Raw genomic sequence first — 22,332 nt, 5'->3', positions numbered from 1 at the left:
TTTCTGTCTCACTCCTTTTGTGAAAAGAATTGTAGCAATTATTATTTCCAATATGCTGGGTCTCTTCCTAACCTAAACAATTTGTAAAGTAACAATACATTCAGCAACTTAAGATTCTTGGATTCAGGTCATCTGGTTTTGCAAATGTATTAGTTAGTTCAGTCCAATAGTTTCTAAATACCATTTCCCTGATGCCAATGATTACTTTACATCCCTTCCTCCGTTTCATCTCTTAATTTCCAAATCTTCCAAAGAGATGACAGATACAGAGCACCTGTTTAATGCTTCCACCATTTCCTTCTTTCCATTATCAATTCCCCAGACTCATTTTCTAGAAGCTTATGCCCGAAACGTCGATTCTCCTGTTCCTTGGATGCTGCCTGACCTGCTGCGCTTTTCCAGCAACACATTTTCAGCTCATTTTCTAGAAGACTAACATTCACTTAAGTTACTCTTTTCCCAATGTAAATGCTTAAAAAGCTTATATAATTCCACAATATATATTCATTACTCTACAGTATATATTCTGCACAGGCATTGTTTTATAGTGTTGATCCTCCACAGATCACTATATTAATAGAGTGATAGAGTCATACAGTGTAGAAACAGATCCTTTGGTCCAACCAGTCCATGCTGACCATAATTCCAAACTAAACCATCTGCCTGCGCATCCCCATATCCCTCCAAACATTTCTCATTCATATACTTATTCAAATGTCTTTTAAACATTGTAAATATAGCCACATCCACCACTTCTTCTGGAAGTTTACAACACATATGAACCACTCTCTGTGTAAAAATGTTGTCCCTCATTTTGTATTCTATATTGTATATCCCCAGTATGTCCATTGGTGCTTTGTGTGTAAACTCTAGTCTGCTTTTTAAAGCATACACTAGCTCAATCTCCTCAGAGACTGTCCTTTATTTACCCAACCGTTTTACAATACATACCCTGCATATCCCATGCTTTCTCAGCATGTTAGTTCTCTATCCCGCTACTTCACAGTGTGGTTTGTCACAAATGCAATAAAGAGGGGCATAGACTTCAAATAAACAGATATCACTTCAAATAACACTTCACTAGTGTATCAATTCAGACCTTTCTCTTGTGGCATTACAGGAAGCAGGGGAGCGAGCGTTCAAGATGGTTCAGTGTGCATGTGTGAAGTGAGGAGAATACAAAAGCAAACAAACATAAATGATTCTTTAATGAATAAGCCATGGGGTATCATATTGTCAATTTTAGTTTGTGCATTTCCTGAATCCACATATTTTACGAAGACCTTGGCATGGGTTTATATTCAGTGCAGAGCAGTTGTGGTTCACCTGGAGGATGACCTGAGCTCTCTGAGAGGTCTCACGATCACTGATTGTGAGGACTTTACCTCAATCCTGCAGGTTATTGAAATGCAAAAGGGCCAACAACAAATTTGTGAATTTCTTTCTCACTTTCCTTGAAAGCTTTAATTTGTTAGTCATCAAAATATTAGAAACAGGAAACTAATTAATCTGCTTGGATAAAGGGTTGAATGTTCCTTGTGACAGGAAATGGAACTGACAATATAGTAAGGATGTAGCTTTGGATCGGAGATCTCCCAATATCATCCTGGGTCCTGGCATTTTACCCACACTGAGAGGCAAAGCCAAGTACCTCAAGACCAATTGGCCCACTTCAGGGCCTGATTAAGGACCATGTGCTGTCATGGGAGGACATATTGCTGTACGGGAGAGCTAACTGCTGTGTCTCAGCAGATTACCACTGTAGCCACACAATTCCCAAAGTGGATGTTCTGGAAAAATGCCATTCCCACTCTCTCCTGCTCTCCGCCTGATCACTCAGAGCTGCTTGTCTGGCTTTAGACTCCTGAAGCAAACACACAGCTGAAGAGGCTGCTCAACTGTCAACCCTTTGATTGTACCACAGTCCTCAATTGGTGGTAGGGGCAAGGTACTGGCACAGGTAGAGGATGGGAAGAAAGCAGAGAGTGGGGTTAAAGGGACCTTTTTCAGGATGGCAACTGATGACTACTGGAATTCTACAAAATTCTGTGTCAGAACAACAACTATTCAGATTATACATTAACAATCTGAAAGAAGGAACTGAGGATGTTTTTGCGATGTTTGCAGATAACAAGGGATGGACAGATAGTGTTGAGGGAGAAGAAGGTTGTAGAAGGAAATTCTGCTGGCCCAGAAAATGAGAAAAGAAACGGCAAATGGAATACAATGTGGGAAAGTGTAAGGTTATGTCTTTTAGCAGGAAGAATTGAGATGTAGACTGCTTTCTAAATGAGGAAATGCTTTGGAAATCAGAAGCACAAAGGGACTTATGGTGTCCTTGTTCAGGATTCTCTTAAGGTTAACATGAGGTCCAGTTGGCAGTTAGAAGAGCAGACATGCACTGCTGAAGCTGTATAAGGCTCTGTTCAGACTACCTTTGGAATATTGTGAGCAGTTTTGGGCCCCATATCTGTGGAAGAATGTGTTGTAGATGGAGGGAAGCCAGGGGAGGTTTGCAGAATGATCCTGGGAATGAATGCTTGTCGTATGAGGAGCAGTTGAGAACTCTGGGTCCATACTTGATGGAGTTTAGATGGATGAGGGGGATCTCATTGAATCTCAAAGGATATTAAAAGGCCTGGATAGACTGGATGTGAAGAAGATGTTCCCACGAATAGGAGAGACCAGGATCCGAGAGCACAGTCTCAGAACTGAGAAGAGCAGGAATGTCTTCTGTCAGAGGGTAGTGAATCTGTGGAACCCATTGCTACAGACGGCTTTGAAGGCCAAGTCATTGTGTGTTTTAAGAGAGAGGTGTTTGATTGGTAAGGGATCAAAGGGTTATAGGAAGAAGACAGGAGAACAGGCGATAATCAAGTGGTGGAGCCCTTAATGGGCTGGATGGACTTGTTCTGCTCCTTTATCTTAAGGTCTTATGGTCTACATGGCTCAGGAAGAAAGACAATTGGGAATGGGTCACAAATGTTTGCCTGATCCATATGCAAGAAGAATAAAGAAGAAGGCAAAATGAAAAAGTTACTGTGTGTACCACAAAGAGGGTATTGGTTAAAACATGGTGGTGAGATAGTATTGAAGTATAATATATCCATAATCATCTTTTCCTCCCTCTCTCTCTTTATAGCTCATGTTGTCCTCACCAATCTGAAGCCCAATTCAACCTATCACTTCAGAGTAGCAGCAGTGAATGGGAAAGGCCAAGGGGAACACAGCCAGATGGAAGCCTTTCAGACTCTCCCAGTCCGTAAGTAGCTGAACCTGTCTGTTTTGCCCATTAATGGGAGGCATGTGACGAATATCCCAAGTCTTTTTCATGTTAATTCATAATCCATGGTAATGCCTTGTTATGAACAGAGAGAAGTTTATGCTGCCAATCTGTCGTAAGCTCTTCTTTCATGACATTCTGCAGTTTACAAATAGCTTTGCAGTCACAACTGTATTGCTCAGATGTGAGTTGTTTATTTCCTCTGAAGGAAGAATGGTAGTTGAAACAGTCACCTGAAGAACTGTGAATAAATCCTCAACCGATTTCATTGGAGCTGTTTGGCCAGTTTTAGCTTTTCCAGGTGCTGATTGGTCAACATTTCTTCCCAAAATCTACTGCCATTGGTGGAAAATCATCTGGGACTGGTATGTAAGGGTTTTAGGATCCTGGAATAACCCTGCAATGATATCACAGAATGCGCCCCAATGGGTATTCATAGCACACTGTGGGTTTAGATCAGAGTGGTGCTGGAAAAGCACAGCAGGTCAGGCAGCATCCGAGGAGCAGGAAAATCAATGTTTCGGGCAAAAGCCCTACATCAGGAATTCCTGATGAAGGGCTTTTGCCCGAAACGTCGATTTTCCTGCTCCTCGGATGCTGCCTGACCTGCTGTGCTTTTCCAGCACCACTCTGATCTAAACTCTGGGTTTCCAGCATCTGCAGTCCTCACTTTTGCACAGCACACTGTGGGCAGAGCTAATGTCAGTTGAAGGCAGAGACACCTGTCAAGTGTAGTCTCTTGATGGTATAAAGGTAAGTTTGGATGCTGAGATATTTCAGATCACAACATTTGGTAATATTTAGCATTAATGTACAGTAAACAGAATTCTGAAGAAGCCAAAACTTAAAGACAAGTCATGACGTTGCCTTCTCATGGTTTTATGTTAGCTAAGGTACCAGAATGGTCACACTCAAGACTGAGAGCTGGGTGTAACCAGATTTCACCCTCCCTCCGATGAATCGAATGGCAGCATTGGAAAGTGAGCTCTTCAATATTGAGAATCCAGTTCCAAAGAAGGGTCGCAGGTCCCAAAACATTAACTCGGCTTCTCTCTCCACAGATGCAGCCAGAAATGCTGAGTTTCTCCAGCACTTTTTTGTATTGGTTGTTGAAAAGTGAGTTTCTGTTTGCCCTGAGCAGAACCACTGGGAGTCATACCGGGGAGTCCGTAAGGATTGAATTTGTGAGGGAAACTGATTGTTTTGTTTTGGAGGATCGCTAATCCAAAGCATCATTTTTACATGTGGGCACCAATTGAAGTTCTATCCTGTGGCACCTTCCCCTCTGAAATTTCACCGAGGTTTCTAATGATAGTTTCACTATCTAAACATTAATGCTCTCATCCAAAACTTCTGCAAGTTTAGTTTCCTGCTGTCAGCTCACTCCTTCTGTGTAATCACTCACTCAGCAACTTGATCAAAACAAAAATAACACATATTTCACCCAGATCAATTAATCTGTGGAATGTTCTGCTGTCTGGGGTAAATCCGGTCAACATGATTAACATTGAAATCAATATCACTAGATGCTACATAATGCACGGCTAATGACCTCCAAGCAATCAGACTGGAATGCACTGGGAAATGAATGAGAAACAGTTTGTCCTTTGTTATTGTATTAGATAATGGAATACAACCCTGGCAGTTGTCAAATTTATCTTGGACTTTCTGCAGTGTAGCAACTGAACAATTCTGTGTGTTGACAGGAAATGGGAAAGTATTCAGTGTGCATGACCTCTGTACAATAGGAGTGATGGAGAGAAAGAGAGGGATTTGCTTTGATACAGAACATGTTATTACATCCCAAAGCTCTTTACAACACAGTGAAGTAGTTTTGAAGTGTTGTCTCTTTTGTAATGTTATAAACGCCACTGTCAATTTATTAACAACCTGTTAACAATCCAATGGTCAGATTGTTAAGTTTTATTTCTGCTATATTGCTTGAGGGATAAATATTGATCCTGAGGAAGATTCCCCTATGCATCCCCAGAGTTGGGCATTTCCATCCATCCGAGAGAAAGACCTCTTGTCAGAAATCCAGCATCTCTGGCAGTGTTGCCTTCCCTCAGTACCTCTGTGGAGTCTCAACCCAAATTATGTGTCCCAGTCACTATGGTAGGTCTTAGCCCTTTTGTTGCCAGATGGACAACGATTTGAAATGAGAAGAATCCAGCTTATTAACATCATTTGCAATGAGTGTGAATGGAAAGGAGTAAGTTTTAAATTCAGGATAGTGAGAGGTTTTGCAGTCCATTGAACAGCAAGCTACTTTGAGCTATTGGCTTTTTAAAGATACCTGAACGAAATAATTGTGATTTACTGAATTTTTAAGACTTTTTTTTTAAAGATATAAATTTGCTACATTTGTAGCTATTCTCTGATCTGATCGACCTGTTAGCTAATGTCAAATAATTACGTCCACGCTTGCAGAAATCAACACTGGCACCTGCTTTACTCACATACAACCAGATAGACAAAGAGACAAAGGTATAGAGAGACTGAGATATGGAGTCAAACAGAGAGAGAGAGAGAGACTGAGATAATAAGCCAAAGAGTTTAAGAGACAGAAAATTGGAGACAGAGAAATGGAGTAAGAGAGATAGAGAAATTGGGAGTTGAAATAAGAAATACAGAGAGACTAAGAAATGGGGTAGAGATTGAGAGATGGACCAGAGTGACTGAGATTAAGAAATGGAGCCAGAGTGACTGAGATTGAGAAATGGAGCCAAAGAGACCAAGAGATGAAGCCAGAAAGGTTGTGAGATGGAGCCAGAGAGATTGAGAGGCTGAGACATGAACCCAAAACAGACTGATAAGCTATGAGTCATTAACCAGAGTGAGAGACTGAACCACAGTGCTGAGAGAGAGAGAGAGAGAGAGAACCATAGAAAGAGAGAGAGATATAGAGAGAGAGAGAGAGCGATATATATATATATATATATATAGAGAGAGAGAGAGACTGAGCCATGAAGCTGAGAGAGGAAATGATTAAGGCACAGTTTCAGGGAGACTGAGACACTCAGGCATGCAGCCAGAGAGATGGAGAATTCAAGACATGGAATTAGAGAAATAATAACAAACAGTTGAGAGTCTGGGTCGTAGAGTTGTATTCATCTGCTATCGATTGAATTCCATTGCTGGGGTTGAAAGCAGATCAAATATTGCTACAGCAGGCACTGGGACCCTTTCCAGCAGTGGCCACAACTGGGAGCCACCACATCATTAACATTGTGGTGGGGACTCACACCTCCCCCCCATACTGCCACCCCAGGACGAAGGCCATTCTCGAAGAACAGACCAACCTCAATGGGCCAGGAAATTTAAGTGCATAGAGAAGGACAGTAATGACGATGGAGAGATTGAAAGACAGAACCAGAGAGATGAAGACATTGGAACCAACAACCAGAGAGATCAAGAGATGGCAGCTGAGAAGTACAGAGGAACACAACACAAGGAGGCCTGTTGAGAGCTAGAGGAAAAAACAAAGACAACAAACACAAATTGACAGGAAAGATCCATGCCCAGCTGGAGCTGATATTCACCGGAAGAGGGATCAATATCGACTTGAGGGTCAAAGGCCTTCACTCTTTGTGATTCTTGTCCCTTGGGACAATTTGCCTCACAACAGCCCCTACTCTGAGAGAGACTGTAATTCAACATAAGAGTTGCAACCAAAACTTGGAGAAAAACATAATCCTCTCATTGTGTCATCTACAATAATTATATAGTGATTGTTGCTTAATAGCAGTAATCTGAATATGAGTATAATGACTGCATATAATATCCGAGATGAAATTATAATCATTTAGAGGTTCATTCAGTTAACACCAGAATTAACATTTAAACAGGGGGGAGGTGATAAGAAGTAAGTTGAAAATGACTGTTTCTGTTGTCAGTAGATGACTGATTAAAGCATTCATGTGATATTATTGTTCTCCCACAATTTAAATCCATTTGGAACAGGTATTAATTTACTGTCACTCTTGCTCAGTGGGTACACTCTCTCTTCTGGGTCAGAAGGTTATGTTCTCTAAAGTATGATTCAGGCTGAACTTTATTCCTTCCTGGGAAGTATATGTCACTGACTAGGCCAGCATTTGTTGCCAATTGTGACTTGTCCTCGAGATAATTGTGATGAAGCACCTTCACGTATTGTTGCAGACCAAGATGGGTAAATGTACCCACAATGGTACAAGGAAGGGCCGTGCCGGAATTGGGCTCAGTGATGGGGAAGGAATGACAGTATCGTTCCAAGTCAGGTTGGTGTTTGGTTTGTCCTACTAGAGATACTGTAGAGATTGTGGGTTTGAAAGGTGTTTTCGAAGGATTCTCAATGCGATAGGACTGCAGCCTGTCCCTGAAAAAGAGGAGCTGATGGATGCTTGACTGCAGCCAAGTTGGCCAGAACTGGCTGGGATTTTCCAGTGAAATGTGTATGTGTGACAGAATGAGAGATTGTGAGAGTGTGTGAGACTGTGTGTGTGTGTGTGTGTATGTGAGTGCGAGACTTTGTGGGTGTGTGTGTGTGTTTGTGTGTGAGTGTATGCAGATGTGGACGTATGTGTCTTTGTGTGAATTTGTGAGTCTATGTGGCTGTGTGTGTGTGTATTAGTTTGTGTGTGTGTCTGTGTCTGTGTGTATGTGTATGTGTCTGTGTGGGGGTGTCTGTGTCTGTGAGAGTATATCTGTGTCTGTGTATGTATGCGTGTTGTCTATGTGAAGGGAGGCTGGTTGGGCTATCTGTTAAAGGGCACTATCACCTCATAGGGGTTGAAAAGATGCACCCAATGAACACATGGGAGCTCAAAAGAGGTTGCCACCAGTAGCCCAGGAGATAAAGCTGTCAAGCTATCTGCCTGGCATGGATCTTCCCTTGCTTTGGGTAAAATAACAGCAGAGATGGGCAGTGGACTTCACAATTGGCCACTTAAAATGCTCAAAACAAGCAGACAATCCAACATCTCCACACCTTCCCCATAAAACAGGAGACAGGGTGGTGATGGGAGTGGCCAGTTGACAGGCCATGGTTTGTATTTTCAGAACATCTTCAAATCCACCAGTGGGAGACCATAAATTACTACCTCAGATAATACAGCTCACTGTCTTCACTGCTACCAGTCTGGTCATTATCACAGTGCTGGTGGTGGAACCTTATGTACAATTTGCCTGTCATGTTATGATTACATTTCACAAAGTGTTTCATTAATTGTGAAATGCTTTGGGACATCTTGTGGTGTTTTTTGGACTGAAAACAGCTCCAACACAAAGGGCCTTAGGGGGATTTGTGCACGAAAGATAGAAAGCTAGCTCACAGGAGCAGCAGGGAATCAGGAAGGCGAATGGAATGTTGTCCCTTATTTCAAGTTGGAGTACAAGAATAGGGAGGTCTTACTGCAACAGTACCAGGTGCTGGTGAGACCACATCTGGACTAGTTTTGGACCCCTTATTTAAAGGAAGATATCACTTCATTAGAGGCAGTTCAGAGAAGGTTCACTAGGATGATCTCTGGAATGGGAGGGATTGTTTATGAGCAAAGGCTAAACAGTTTGGGACTTTATGCACTGGAATTTAGAAGAATGAGAGGTGATCTCATTGAAACGTGTCGGGATCTGAAGAGGCTTGATGGGATAAATGCTGAGAGGATGTTTCCCCTCATAGAACTGTGTACAGTTGAGGGCATAGTCTCGGAATAAAGGGGCACCAATTTAAGACGGAGATGTGGAGGAACATTTTCTCTGACAGAGTTGTGAGTCTTTGGATCTCCTTGCTACAGAGAGCTGTGGGGGCTGAGTCCCCGTGTACATTTAAGGCTGAGATAGATAGATTGTGGATAATTGGGGAATCCATTTAAGGCTGAGATAGATAGATTGTGGATAATTGGGGAATCCATTTAAGGCTGTGATAGATAGTTGTGGATCAGTTGTGGAATCTGTTTACAGGGAAAATGCAGAAAAGTGGAGATGAAGGATCGTATTGAATGGTGGAGCTGGCTCGAGGGGCCGAATGTTCCTGTTCCTATTTCTTATGGTCTTATGAGGAGAACAACGTCTTGCTTGGACGAAAGAGATCAAAGAATTTGGGGAGAAAGCAGGAACAGAGCACTGAGTTGGATGCTCTGTTTCTGCGCTGTCTGACTCTGTGATTCATATTGAATGGTGGAGCAGGCTCGAGGAGCTGAATAGTTTACTCTAGTTCCTATTTGCTATGCTTCAATGAGAGAATGAAATGCGCTTTGTAAATGCAAACTCTATTTATTTGGAATTCAAATGGTTACTCTGGTGTAACATATTGAGGAGTGTTGTGTGAACGTTAGCTGTTTGTACTATCTTATAGACTGGAGGAAAAGCTCAGAATGAGGAGGGGAGACACTCAGGGGGAGAAGGTTAATGGGGACTCAAGGCTGACAATGGGAAAAGTGGACATCACTGATTGATGTCGACACGTGTGACTTTTCTCCTTGACAGGGGCCAGGCCCATGTGTAACATGAACCACTCAGAGAGCTGCAGTGGCCTGGGGAGACAGAGGTTAGGAGTTGAACTCTTTCTGAGCACAGAGTGTATTGGTGCACAGCTTGCTTGTTTGACAAGAGTCTCTTGTCAGTGCACATTGCACGTCTGCCATCCATCATCTTTCCCTGGGTGCAGATGCTTGTCCTGCAGATGAATTGAATGGAATCAGACCTCCTGCTGGGTTGCTGTCAGTGTTCGTGCTGGGGGACTACACAGGAGGGAGAAGTGATAATCGGATCAAGAATCACCATAAGCTGCTCTCGCATGGCAACATTTAACAAATGAGTCTGTCAACCTTCCGAGAGCTCTGCGCTTCTCTGAGTTCTGCTCTCTTCCGTCTGTAATTAACTGCAATCAGCAAGGGATCGTCAGCATCTCTCCGATGTTTAGAGAGAAAGAAAACAGGCTCATAACTTCAGAGGCACCACTCTGCACCAGGCACAGTCGAACAGGCATCTGACCTACTCTCACTACCTGCTGTGGGTGTTTGAAACGACCAGCAGGTTAATTAATCCACCCGTTTGGCCATGTCAACAGCATCCTTTCCATGACCAACAATTTCCATTGGGTTCTTTAACTCAGAGTCTCTGAGTCTCAGAAGCAGGTTCACTACTCTAGTCTTGAATGGTGAATTACTGTCTGCTTCCAAGCTCCCTGCTGTTGTAAAAGGCCCGATCCTCTTACCTTGGATATAGCCTATTTCAGGAGAAAATAGCCTGAAGGATAAAACTGTGAGATCAGCAATTATGAAAGGTCCAAATACTCCTTCCCTCATTCACTGAGATCCTGACCAAGAGACATTATGCAATAAAGCGAGAAATTGCTGGAAAAACTCAGCAGGTCTGCGCAGAAGGGTTCTGAGTAAGGGTCAGCGGACCTGAAACATTAACTCTGATTTCTCTCCACAGATGCTGCGGAGCATTTCCAGCAATTTCTGTTTTCGTTTCTGATTTGCAGCGGTGCTTACGGTTTTTATGATGACTGTATGCAGTAGTTGACCGGACTATTATTCATTCATATACTTCACTGAATGCTACTTCCCAGGGTATTGTTTTATTTTTCAGGGAATGTGGGTATCACAGCAAGTCCAGTGTTTTGTCACCCATCCCTATTTGTCCTTGAACTGAATGTCTTACTGATCCATTGCAGAGGGAAGTTAAGAGTCATTGCTGTGGGTCTGGAGTCTCATGTAGGCCAGACCTGGTAAGGATGGAAAATTTACTTCCCTGAAGGACATTCGTGGACTGGATAGGTATTTCTTTATGACAAACAACAATATTTTCATGGTTACCACCAGCTTTACATTCCAGATTTGTGAACTGAGTATGATTTTCACTCACTACTCCAATGCCTGGGAGGGTGGGGAGAAGGGAGAGGGTAAGCTTTCTTCATGGTTTGCAAAAGGGATGCCAATCGTCACCTGGAGAAAAAAGGAATTGAGAGGGCAATGGGGAAACAGAGGGCGAGTGGGACTGGCTGTGTTGCTTTTGCAGTGATACGTCAGGTTGAATGGTCTCCTTTTGTGCTGTGACTGTTCTTTGATTCTAAGATTCTATATTCCCTGCTTTCCCTGATCAGGCAAAGTGCCTTGTCACCGATCCCCTATTGTTGATCTTTTTCTGTTGTGAAACTTCAATGCATGCTGCCATCTGTGTTTACTTTGACTCTGGCAAGATTGAGGTGGATTGTTTGAAGCTGCATATTTCGACATAATGAGCATAACAAGAGAGACGGGGGTGCCAGCACTTCCTCTAATGTACCAATATTGTTTGCAACAATCCTGGGAAAGACTGCTACCTGATCACTCCCAGCTTATGTTCTTTCCCCAGTGACCCCCATCTCCCTATTCCCGATCAGTCCATGGGCACTGATGGCTTGGAAGGGGAGGAGTGTCCATGCATACTCACCTACAAAGTGCCCACTCAAGAATAAGGTGTTGACAGTAATTGTCTCTTCAGGGCTGTTACTCACTCATGACTCAATCAATCAGCTGTAATGCTCATAATTAGATGCTATACAGTACCATGAAACCTTAGGATTCTGCCTTGCCCATTTTGTGATTAGATTAGATTACCTACAGTATGGAAACAGGCCCTTCGGCCCATCAAGTTCACGCCAATCCTCTGAAGGGTAACCCACCCAGACCCATTCCCCTACCCTATATTTACCCCTGACTAATGTACCTTACACTATGGGCAATTGAGCATGGCCAATTCACCTAACCTGCACGTCAGAGTACTGTGAAAGACACATGACCCCAATGAGGCCATTCAGCCCCCCACCCCTCACACTCTGCTGAACTGTTCAGTTAGATCTGAAAGGTCTGCCAGACCTGTTGAGATTTTCTGCAATATCTGTTGCTGTTTCTGATTTCCAGCCTCCACAGTATTTGGGGGATTTTTGGTTTTAGGGTTCCCTTTCCCTTGCTTCCCTTCCTTCCACTGTTCTTCTTGCAGGCTTTAGCTGTGGCTCAGTGGCTAGCACGTGGGATTTGAATTTACAACTTCCTGGAGCTATGTCCCATGCCACAATTATTTTGCAATAACCAACCAACTCAGGAACAAGAGCCACTAAGCCACAGCTAAAGCCTGCACTTGAGCACAATATCTGGGCAGCTACTGCTGACAAAGTGCTTCGCTGTTGGCAATGCGGTTTTTTGGGACGAGATGCTTAACTAAGTCTCTGCCTGTCCTCTTAGTAGACACAAATGATCATTTGTCCTCAAAGAATTGCTGGGGAGTTGCCCCCATTGCCCTCAATCAGCACCTCACAGGTTGTAATCTTGTCGTTACTTCATCATTGTTTATGGGAGCTTGCTGTGCACATTATTGATGACCAAGTTTGCTGCTTGACAACTGTGAATATTGCAGTAAAAAGTGTAAAAATCTTTGGAACACCCTTGGGTTCTGAAAAGTATGATACATTTACAGAAAACGAAACTATAAATCATTCAGAGAGATTGCAATCCTTTTCAATGTTAGTAATATTTTCTATTTTCATGCCTTAATGTTAGATGCTGACTGACTCAATTATTCATATCTAAACATATGGATAATTTAGTGAATCACAAACACTGAAGGTCATATTCCATGCTGAAAATACAGCAGCAACTGTGTTTGTGCACACGTGACTTTTTTTTGTTATTGCCAATCTGTTTTTAATCAACACACAAAGCCTTTACTGTGCGCACCCCTGTGGTCTCCATTGTTGCAGCATTGAAAACCCATCAGTGCTGCTGAAATCCCTATGAACTACTCGGAGATACAGATGAAGCTCTCGCGGAGAGAGGTCTGGAATGTCACCATGGCAACCTGATCAGTTTAGCCTCTCAAGGTCGTTCTCTCGAAGCAAGTGTTAGCTCCTGATCGTTGCAAGGCACCAGTGCACACTCACCAGCCTGTCTTACGTTCGTACAGGAGATGACAAAAGAAGACACCCACTTAACGTGCCCTGTTGCTGCAGTGGAGAGTGAGGGTCAGAATTTGTGAAGCAGGCATTTGCATATGAATGAATGAGCAGGACCATTTCCTAACTCTGCCCTTTCACTTCGCACCCTTGTTCCTCTCACAACTTTTCCATCAGGGCTTTGTTTAGGGTTGGCCATTTATGGTTAAGAACTGGTTGCACTAAAATCTGGATTTTGCTCTCCTAAAATCCTGTGTGCTTGACAATTGACTATAGGAGCCGAAATTAGGCCATTCGGCCCATCAAGTCTACTCCACCATTCAATCATGGCTGATAGGTTTTTCAGCCCCATTTTCCCACTTGCTCCCTTTAACCATTGATCCCTTTGGCAATCAAGAATTTATCTCTCTCTCTCTCTTAAATGTACTCAATGACCTGGCCTCCACTATCCTCTCTGGCAATGAATTCCATAGATTTGCCACTCCCAGGCTGAAGACTTTTCTCCTTGTCGCCATTCTGAAGTGTCTTCCCTTTACTCTAAGGCTATGCCCTCGCGTCCTAGTCTCTCCCACCAATAGAAACATCTTCTCAACATTCACTCTGTCCAGGCCATTCTGTATTCTTTATGTTTCAAAAAGATCCACCCACATCCTTTAGAACTCTATCGAGTATAGTCCAAGAATCCTCAAATGTTCCTCATCTGTTAAGCCTTTCATTCATGGGACCTTTCTGATGAACCTCCTCTGGACCCACTCCAGGGCCAATACATACTTCCTGAGGAGATTTAATGACAAACCTGAACAGATTTTCATTGGATAAGATTGTCAAGGGATATAGTGTGAAAGTGTCCCAATGGAGTTGATGTACAGGTGAGCCGAGATCTAACTGAATAATTCAGCAGACTCTGGGGAATGCTGAATGGCGTCCTCAGTCTTGCACCCTCCTCCGAGGATGGTGATAATAGCTGTTCAAGTGGATATTCCTCAGTGGTCTTGTCACAACCCGTTCATTTTCGACAGGGAGTTACAGGATAGGAACCAGGAGCTGCCTTTTTTTCCCACTCCTCCATGGGAAGCTTGGTTCAATGAAGAATACCTCTTGACCATGCTGTGGTCAGCTAACTAACCAGAGGATTGTACCTAGGTACTCTGTACCTAAGATGGCACAGTGTGTTGGTAACATTGTTACACTGTAACTAATCTACAACTGAAGACACTATACCTAGGTACCTTTGTCCCTCAGGTGGTGCTGTAAGCAGTGACTTATAAACTCATTTGAGTACATGTGACAATAAAGCTAATTCTAATTCTAACTCAAGACCAGAGTATAACCTTAGCATTTCCTATTTCAGTAAGTGTGTCTCTCTCATTATCTGTGATATATTTAAGAAAGAATGTCCATTTAAATTTTGTCTTTAGTGATTTTAAGATGGCCAAACCAATGAAGCCAAACCATTGGCCAAACCAATATGTGGTCACTGCTGTAATGTAAGAAATATTATAGTCAATTAAGACACTAGACATCCCTTAAACAGCAGTATGATTGTGGTCAGGTAATCTGTGACGGAAATTGAGGGATAAATATTGGTCAGAACATCAGGAACAAATTCCCTACTCTCTTGAGAGTAACACAACAGGGTATTTTACATCCACCTAAGAGACAGACAGGGCTTCAGTGTAGCATTTAGTTTGACAGACAGTGCACCCAGTAGAGCGGCACTCCCGCAGTAATGGTCAAGAAATAACTGTGGAACTTAGCAGAACTCATTTTTTTCTCTCTCTCAGAGGTTGTGTATCTTTGGTATTCCCATCATTAAAAGGGAATGGATGTGGAATCTTTAAATAGCTTTCAGGTAGATAGGTTCTAGTTTACCAAGGGGATGAAAGATTACTGGAGGATATGCAGGAATATAGAGGTGATGTTAAAATCATATCAGCCATGACCATTTTGAATGTCGGAAGAGGTTTGAAGGACAGAATGGCCTCCTCTTGTTCCTTGCTTGTATGAAACCTTTTTGATAGAGATGAAAGAGTTCCACACATTGAGTCAAGTTTAGGATACCCATAAGATGCTGGAACACCTTGCAGAAGTTAGAAGTAAGTAAAATAAAGACATGACCAGAAAGGATCTATCCCCTAACACCTCTTTCAAGCAATAAACCAAGTCAGGATCAATTTATACCTGTCTCAAGGGAGAGGTTTGGAATAAAGATTCAAGTGAAAGAGAACTTTAGTAGTAATGGGGTGTGGAATGCACTGCCTGCAACAGTAGTAGACTCGCCAACTTTAAAGGCATCTAAATAATCATTGGATAAATATATGGATGATAATGGAATAGAGCAGGTTAGATGGGCTTCAGATTGTTTTCACAGGTCGGCACAACATCGAGGGCCAAAGGGCCTGTACTGCGCTGTCATGTTCTTTGTTCAATGTAATGTAGCTCTCCCTCAGAATTGCCATGTATTGTCAGGCTGTGTTTTGTGATGATGTCATGGGAGTGACACTTGAAATCGCAACTTTGTGTCTCAAAGGCAACAGAGCAATGCACTGAGCTGCTGAAGGTGAAGATTCACAGGACATCATGTATCATCTGAGGAGAGATGGTGGTGTAGTGATTACATTACTGGATGAGTAATCCAGGGAGCATTAGCTGAAATCCCATTGCGGCAGCAGCTGGTGAAACAGAAATTCAATTAATAATTCCTGGAATGGATAGCTAGCTTCAATAATCATAGAATCAGCCTCCACTGAGTCTACCCTGACCCTCCATAGAACATACCACCCAGAACCACCCTTCCCCCAAGGCATTTTCCATGACCAACCCATCTAGCCTATGCATCCCTGGACATTACGGGCAATTTAGCATGGCCAATTGACCTAACCTGCATATCTTTGCACTGTGGGAGGAAAACAGAGTACCCGGAAGAAACCCACACAAACACCTGCAAATTCCACACAAGGTGTCACATGAGATTGGAATCAAACCCAGGTCTCTGGTATTATGAGGCAGCAGCGCTAACCACTGAGCCACCTGGCCACCCTGCAATACCCGCCATGAAACTATCTTGATGTAAACTTCTATCAGGTTCACTAATTTCCTTTAGGGAAGAAATCTGCCAGATTTACCTAGTCTGCATGACACATATCAGGGAAGTGATGGCCTTGTGGTGTTATTACCAGGCTATTAATCCAGAGACCAACCTAATGTCCTGAAACCTGGGTTCAAGTCCCACCACAACAGATGTAGAATTAGATTTCAATAAACATCTGGAAGTAACAGTCTAATGATGATCATAAAACCATTGTCAATAGCATTTTAAAAAACAATTTACTAATGTCCTTTACAGAAGGAAATCTGCCATCCTTACCTGGTCTGATCTACAGGTGACCCCAGACCCGTAGCAATGTGATTGATTCTTAACTGCCCCCTGGGCAATTGGGGATGGGCAATAAATGCTGGCTCTGCAAGTGATATGAAGGAAGAAAAGATACCATAGCAATGTGATTAACCCTTCGCTGCACCTGAAACGGTCAAGTCAGAGACTGAGATCGAGGACAAATTGGGATGGGGGGGTGTGAACAAATGTGCTAGAGACAGCCGCAACCCATTGAGAAAGAAATAAATAAACAAATTCCACCCTGGTCCCCTGCATCTCACAAAAACAGCAGCGCTCCTACTGCAAGGAAAAACAGTGGGTCTTCCATGGCCAACATGCCCAACAGTTTGTAAACTCTGGGGGCCTCCTGGAATTTACACAAGAATCTTGAATTTTCCAATGAACTTGAAGGTGGATTTTTAATAACTTGATCAGGCCATATGGTGTTGGCACCTTACACACAGCTGCCCTTGCAGTGTAAGATGTTTTGCTCATCGCTATTCAGGAGTGACTTGACAGTTGTCAAGAATCAAGCCCCAGTTGAAATCTGGTAGAAAAGTGAAGCATTATAAACAAAGAGGAACTAGTGATAACACTCTTTACATATTTTCACAATGTTAAAGACATTGGACAGTTCTAAGTTCCCGTTGTTGGATTAAAATTATTTCTTACACAACCAGAAGTCTTTAATTAGTATCCTAATGCTGTGTCGATGTATTCCACACTGATATTTGTGAACTGCCTTGGCTCGTTAAACTTTATTTAATTAAATGTCAGTGGAAAATCTCATTGCATCATGACAAGTTCTATTTGTTGCTGTGGTAATCTGCCTTCAAGCTGAAGCATAATTCACACAAACAAAAAAAAAAGCATAAATAAATGATCGACTGAAGACAAATATTAAAAGGTAGTTAACCCTGTTTTCGAGTTCAGTAAACATCTCCCTCCTTGTAAGGAATAGATTTTAGAAGTATGTATTACAGTCAAGTATTTGAAATTCATATCTGCAAGCTGCAACACCAAAAATTGCTGGTGAGTAGAGAGATCATTGAGCAATTGAGTAATTTCCTCATCAATTATCCCTGCACACCCCACTACTGCATGTGATTAGGATTGATGTTACTTGTATTATTTTTATTAAGTCATTTGTTAGTACAGAACTTGAGGTTTGGTGATAAAAGTCACAATTTTTGAAGTTTTTCATTTTGCACTCATCAGGACAACTTGCAAGAATACCATGTTGCATGAGAGAAGAGTGCCAAATGATATGATTTATATTATTGAATTATTCTCAAGTTACTACTTTTTTTGAGATATTGGGAATAACTGAAGTATAGCCGACAGATCTCATAAGAATAGGAGAAGGTGAAGAGTTATCTTTTGGAGTTGAAGGTTTGAGGAAATTACAAAGGTAGGAAGGAATGAGGTCATACAGTCATAGAGATGTACAGAATGGAAACAGACCCTTTGGTCCAAGCTGTCATGCCAACCCGATACCCCAACCCAATCTAGTCCCATCTGTTAGCACCCGGCCCATATCCCTCCAAATCCTTCCTATTCATATACCCATCCAAATGTCTCTTAAATGTTGCAATTGTACCAGCCTCCACCACATCCTCTGGCTGCTCATTCCATACACGTACAACCCTCTGCGTGAAAAAATTGCCCATTAGGTCTCTATTATATCTTTCCCTTCTCACCCTAAACCTATGCCCTCTAGTTCTGGACTCCCCGACCCCAGGGAAAAGACTTTGTCTATTTATCCTATCCATGCCCCTCATAATTTTGTAAACCTCTATAAGGTTGCCCCTCAGCCTCCGACGGTCCAGAGAAAGCAGCCCCAGCCTTTTCAGCCTCTCCCTATAGCTCAAATGTGTCGTTGATGTGAATACTGAGTCACAAATAAGTAGAATGGATGGCTTTGAGGTATGTAGAGAAGAGGTGTTGGAAATCCTGGAAAAGGTGAAAATAGATAAGTCCCCTGGGCCTGATGGCATTTATCCCAGGATTCTCTGGGAAGCAAGGAAGGAGATTGCAGAGCCATTGGCCTTGATTTTTATGTCCTCTTTGTCTACAGGAGTAGTGCCAGAAGACTGGAGGATAGCAAATGTGGTTCCCTTGTTCAAAAAGAGGAGTAGGGATAACCCTAGTAACTATAGGCCGGTGAGTCTCACTTCTGTTGTGGGCAAAGTCTTAGAGAGAATTGTAAGGGATAGGATTTATGCACATCTGGATAGGAATAATGTGATCAAGGATAGTCAGCATGGTTTTGTGAAGGGCAGGTCGTGCCTCACAAACCTTATTGAATTCTTTGAAAAGGTGACGAAGGAGGTTGATGAGGGGAAAGCGGTAGATGTGGTATATATGGATTTTAGTAAGGCGTTTGATAAGGTTCCCCATGGTAGGCTACTGCAGAAAATACGGAGATATGGCATTGAGGGTGAGTTGGAGGTTTGGATTAGGAATTGGCTGGATGGAAGAAGACAGAGGGTAGTAGTTGATGGCAAAGTTTCTTCATGGAGTGCCGTCACTAGCGGTGTTCCGCAAGGATCTGTTTTGGGACCATTGCTGTTTGTCATTTTTATAAATGACCTGGAAGAGGGGTTAGAAGGTTGGGTGAGCAAGTTTGCGGATGATACGAAAGTCGGAGGAGTTGTTGACAGTGAGGAAGGATGTGGCAGGTTACAGCAGGATATAGAGAAGCTGCAGAGCTGGGCAGAAAGGTGGCAAATGGAATTCAATGTAGCTAAGTGTGAGGTGATTCACTTTGGGAAGAATAACAAAAAGATGGGATACTGGGCTAATGGTTGGATACTTGGTAGTGTGGATGAGCAGAGGGATCTTGGTGTCCATGTACACAGATCTCTGAAAGTTGCCACCCAGGTAAATAGTGCGGTGAGGAAGGCATATGGCGTACTGGCTTTTATTGGTAGAGGAATTGAGTTCCGGAGTCCTGAGGTCATGATGCAGTTGTATAAGACTCTGGTGCGGCCGCATCTGGAATATTGTGTGCAGTTTTGGTCGCCATACTATAGGAAGGATGTGGAGGCACTGGAACGGGTGCAGAGGAGGTTTACCAGGATGTTGCCTGGTATGGAAGGAAGATCGTATGAGGAAAGACTGAGACACTTGGGGCTGTTTTCATTGGAGAAAAGAAGGTTTAGGGGTGACTTGATTGAGGTGTACAAGATGATTAGGGGGTTAGATAGGGTTGACAGTGTGAACCTTTTCCCGCGTATGGAGTCGGGTATTACAAGGGGGCATAGCTTTAAATTAAGGGGGGGTAGATATAGGACTGAAGTTAGGGGTAGCTTCTTCACTCAGCGAGTCGTAAGTTCATGGAATGCCCTGCCAGTAGCAGTGGTGGACTCTCCTCTTTATGGGCATTTAAGCGGGCATTGGATAGGTATATGGAGGATAGTGGGTTAGTATAGGTTAGGTGGGCTTGGATCGGCGCAACATCGAAGGCCAAAGGGCCTGTACTGCGCTGTATTCTTCTATGTTCTATGTTCTATGTTCTAAATCCTCCAACCCTGGCAACATCCTTATAAATCTTTTCTGAACCCTTTCAAGTTTCACAACATCTTTCCGATAGGATGGAGACCAGAATTGCACGCAATATTCCACCAGTGACCTAACCAATGTCCTGTACAGCCGCAACTTGACCTCCCAACTCCTGTACTCAATACTCTGACCAGTAAAGGAAAGCATACCAAACGCCTTCGTCACTATCCTATCTAAGACAGGTCTAAGACAGATTTAAAAGTAAGGAGAAGGGGGGAAAGCAGGCAGTGGAGATGGGCAACAGAGCAAGCAGTGGCAAGAGTAAAAGATAAGACAGAAGCATTTGCAGCAATCTTCAATGAGAAGTGCCAAGTGGATGATCCATCTCAGCATCTTCCAGTGGTCACCAGCATCACAGATACTGTAGAACATATAGCATAGGACAGAAGAGCACAGTGCAGGCCCTTCTACCCTCAATATTGTGCTGAACCTTTTATCCTACTCTAAGATCAAACTAATCTACACACACTTTAATTTACTCTCATCCATGTGCCAATCCAAGAGTTGTTTAAATGTCCCTAATGTATCTGACCCCACTACCACCGCTGGCAGTGCATTCCACGCACCCACTACTCTCTGTGTGAAGAACCTACCTCTGACATCTCCACTAAACCTTCCTCCAATTACTTTAAAACAATGTGCCCTCGTGATAACCATTTCCGCCAGAAAGTTTCTGGCTATCCATTTTTTCTATGTCTCTCATCATCTTGTACGCATCTATCAAGTCACCTTTCATCCTTCTTCATTCCAGTGAGAAAGCCCTAGCTCCATCAACCTTTCTTCATAAGACATGCCCTCTAGTCCAGGCAGCATCCTTGTAAGTATCCTCTGTATTCTCTCTAAAGCTTCCACATCATTCCCATAACGAGGCGACCAGAAATGAACATAATATTCCAAGTGTGGTCTAACAATATAGATCTGCAGCATAACCTCAAGGCTCTTAAAATCAATCTCCCTGCTAATAAAAGCCAACACACCATACACCTTCTTAACAACACTATCAACATGGGTGGCATCTTTGAAAGATGTATGGATGTGGACACCGAGATCCCTCTGTTCCTCCACACTGCCAAGAATCCTGCCTTTAATCCTGTCATCAGCAAACTTAGTAACTCACCCTTCCACTTCCTCATCCAAGGCATTTATAAAATTCACAAAGAACAGAGGTCCCAGAGTAAATTTCTATGGAACACTATTGCTCACCTAGCTCCAGGCTGAATACTTTCCATCTAATACCACCCTCTGACTTCTATATGCCAATTCTGTATCCAGGCAGCCAAATTTTCCAGTTTCCTATGCTTCCTTACTTTCTGAATGAGCCTACCATGGGGAACCTTATAAACCACTTTGCTAAAATCCATGTACACCAATCCACTGCTCTACCTTCATCAATATATTTTGTCACATCCTCAAATAATTCAGTAAGACTTGTGAGGCATGACCTGCCCCTCACAAAACCATGCTGACTATCTCTAATCAAACTATGCATTTCCAAATAATCATAAGTCTTGTGTCTCAGCGTCCTTTCCAATAATTTGCCCATCACTGATGTAAGACTGATTGGTCTGTAGTTCCCAAAATTATCCCTCTTCCCTTTCTTGAATAAGGGAATAACATTTGCCACCCTCCAATCATCTGGTTCTACTCCAGTGGACAGTGAGCACACAAATTTCTTCAGTCAATTTGATTCATTCCTCGTGACATCAGTAACTGGTTGGAGACACTGAGTCCTGCAAAGGCAATGGGCCTCATAGAATCCCTGCAGTGTGATAGCATGCCATTTGACCAATCCAAACCATACTGACCCTCCAAAGAGCATTGCGTCCAGGCCTATCTACCTACCCTATCCTGCATTTCCCATGGCCAATCCACCTACCTTGCATATCCCTGGATACTATGGGCAATTTAGCATGGCCAATCCACCTAACTTGCCCATCTTTGGACTGTGGGAGGAAACCATAGCACCTGGAGGAAACTCATGCAGGCACGGGGGAGAACGTGCAAACTTTACACAGACAGTTGCCTTAGGGAGGAGTCAAACATGAGCCCCTGGCACTGTGAAGCAGCAGTGCTAACAACTGAGCCACTGTGCTGCCCTGACAACATTCCAGCAATAATATTGAAGACTTGTGTTCCAGCACATGCTGCTCCACTAGCCAATCTCTTCCAGTACAGCTACAACACTGGTATCTA

The 22,332-nt window shown here is 43.0% G+C and overlaps 1 protein-coding gene across 3 annotated transcripts in view; it reads left to right on the top strand.

Annotated features, from left to right (window-relative positions):
* ncam2a (neural cell adhesion molecule 2a) overlaps window positions 1-22,332 on the top strand; it is a 1,585,154-nt gene that overhangs the window by 1,346,146 nt on the left and 216,676 nt on the right. For all 3 annotated transcript variants that reach the window (XM_043701406.2, XM_087992469.1, XM_087992470.1), the window contains one exon: window positions 3,143-3,262. In XM_043701406.2, coding sequence (XP_043557341.2) covers window positions 3,143-3,262 — 120 coding nt within the window. The remainder of the gene's footprint in view (window positions 1-3,142; window positions 3,263-22,332) is intronic.

The sequence above is a fragment of the Chiloscyllium plagiosum genome, unplaced genomic scaffold (genome assembly GCF_037043375.1).
Source record: "Chiloscyllium plagiosum isolate Xiang-an unplaced genomic scaffold, Cpla_swu_hap1 HiC_scaffold_12, whole genome shotgun sequence".
NCBI classification, from domain to species: Eukaryota; Metazoa; Chordata; class Chondrichthyes; order Orectolobiformes; family Hemiscylliidae; genus Chiloscyllium; species Chiloscyllium plagiosum.
Note: the sequence above shows the minus strand (reverse complement) of the source record. Positions and strands in the feature narration are given on the sequence as shown.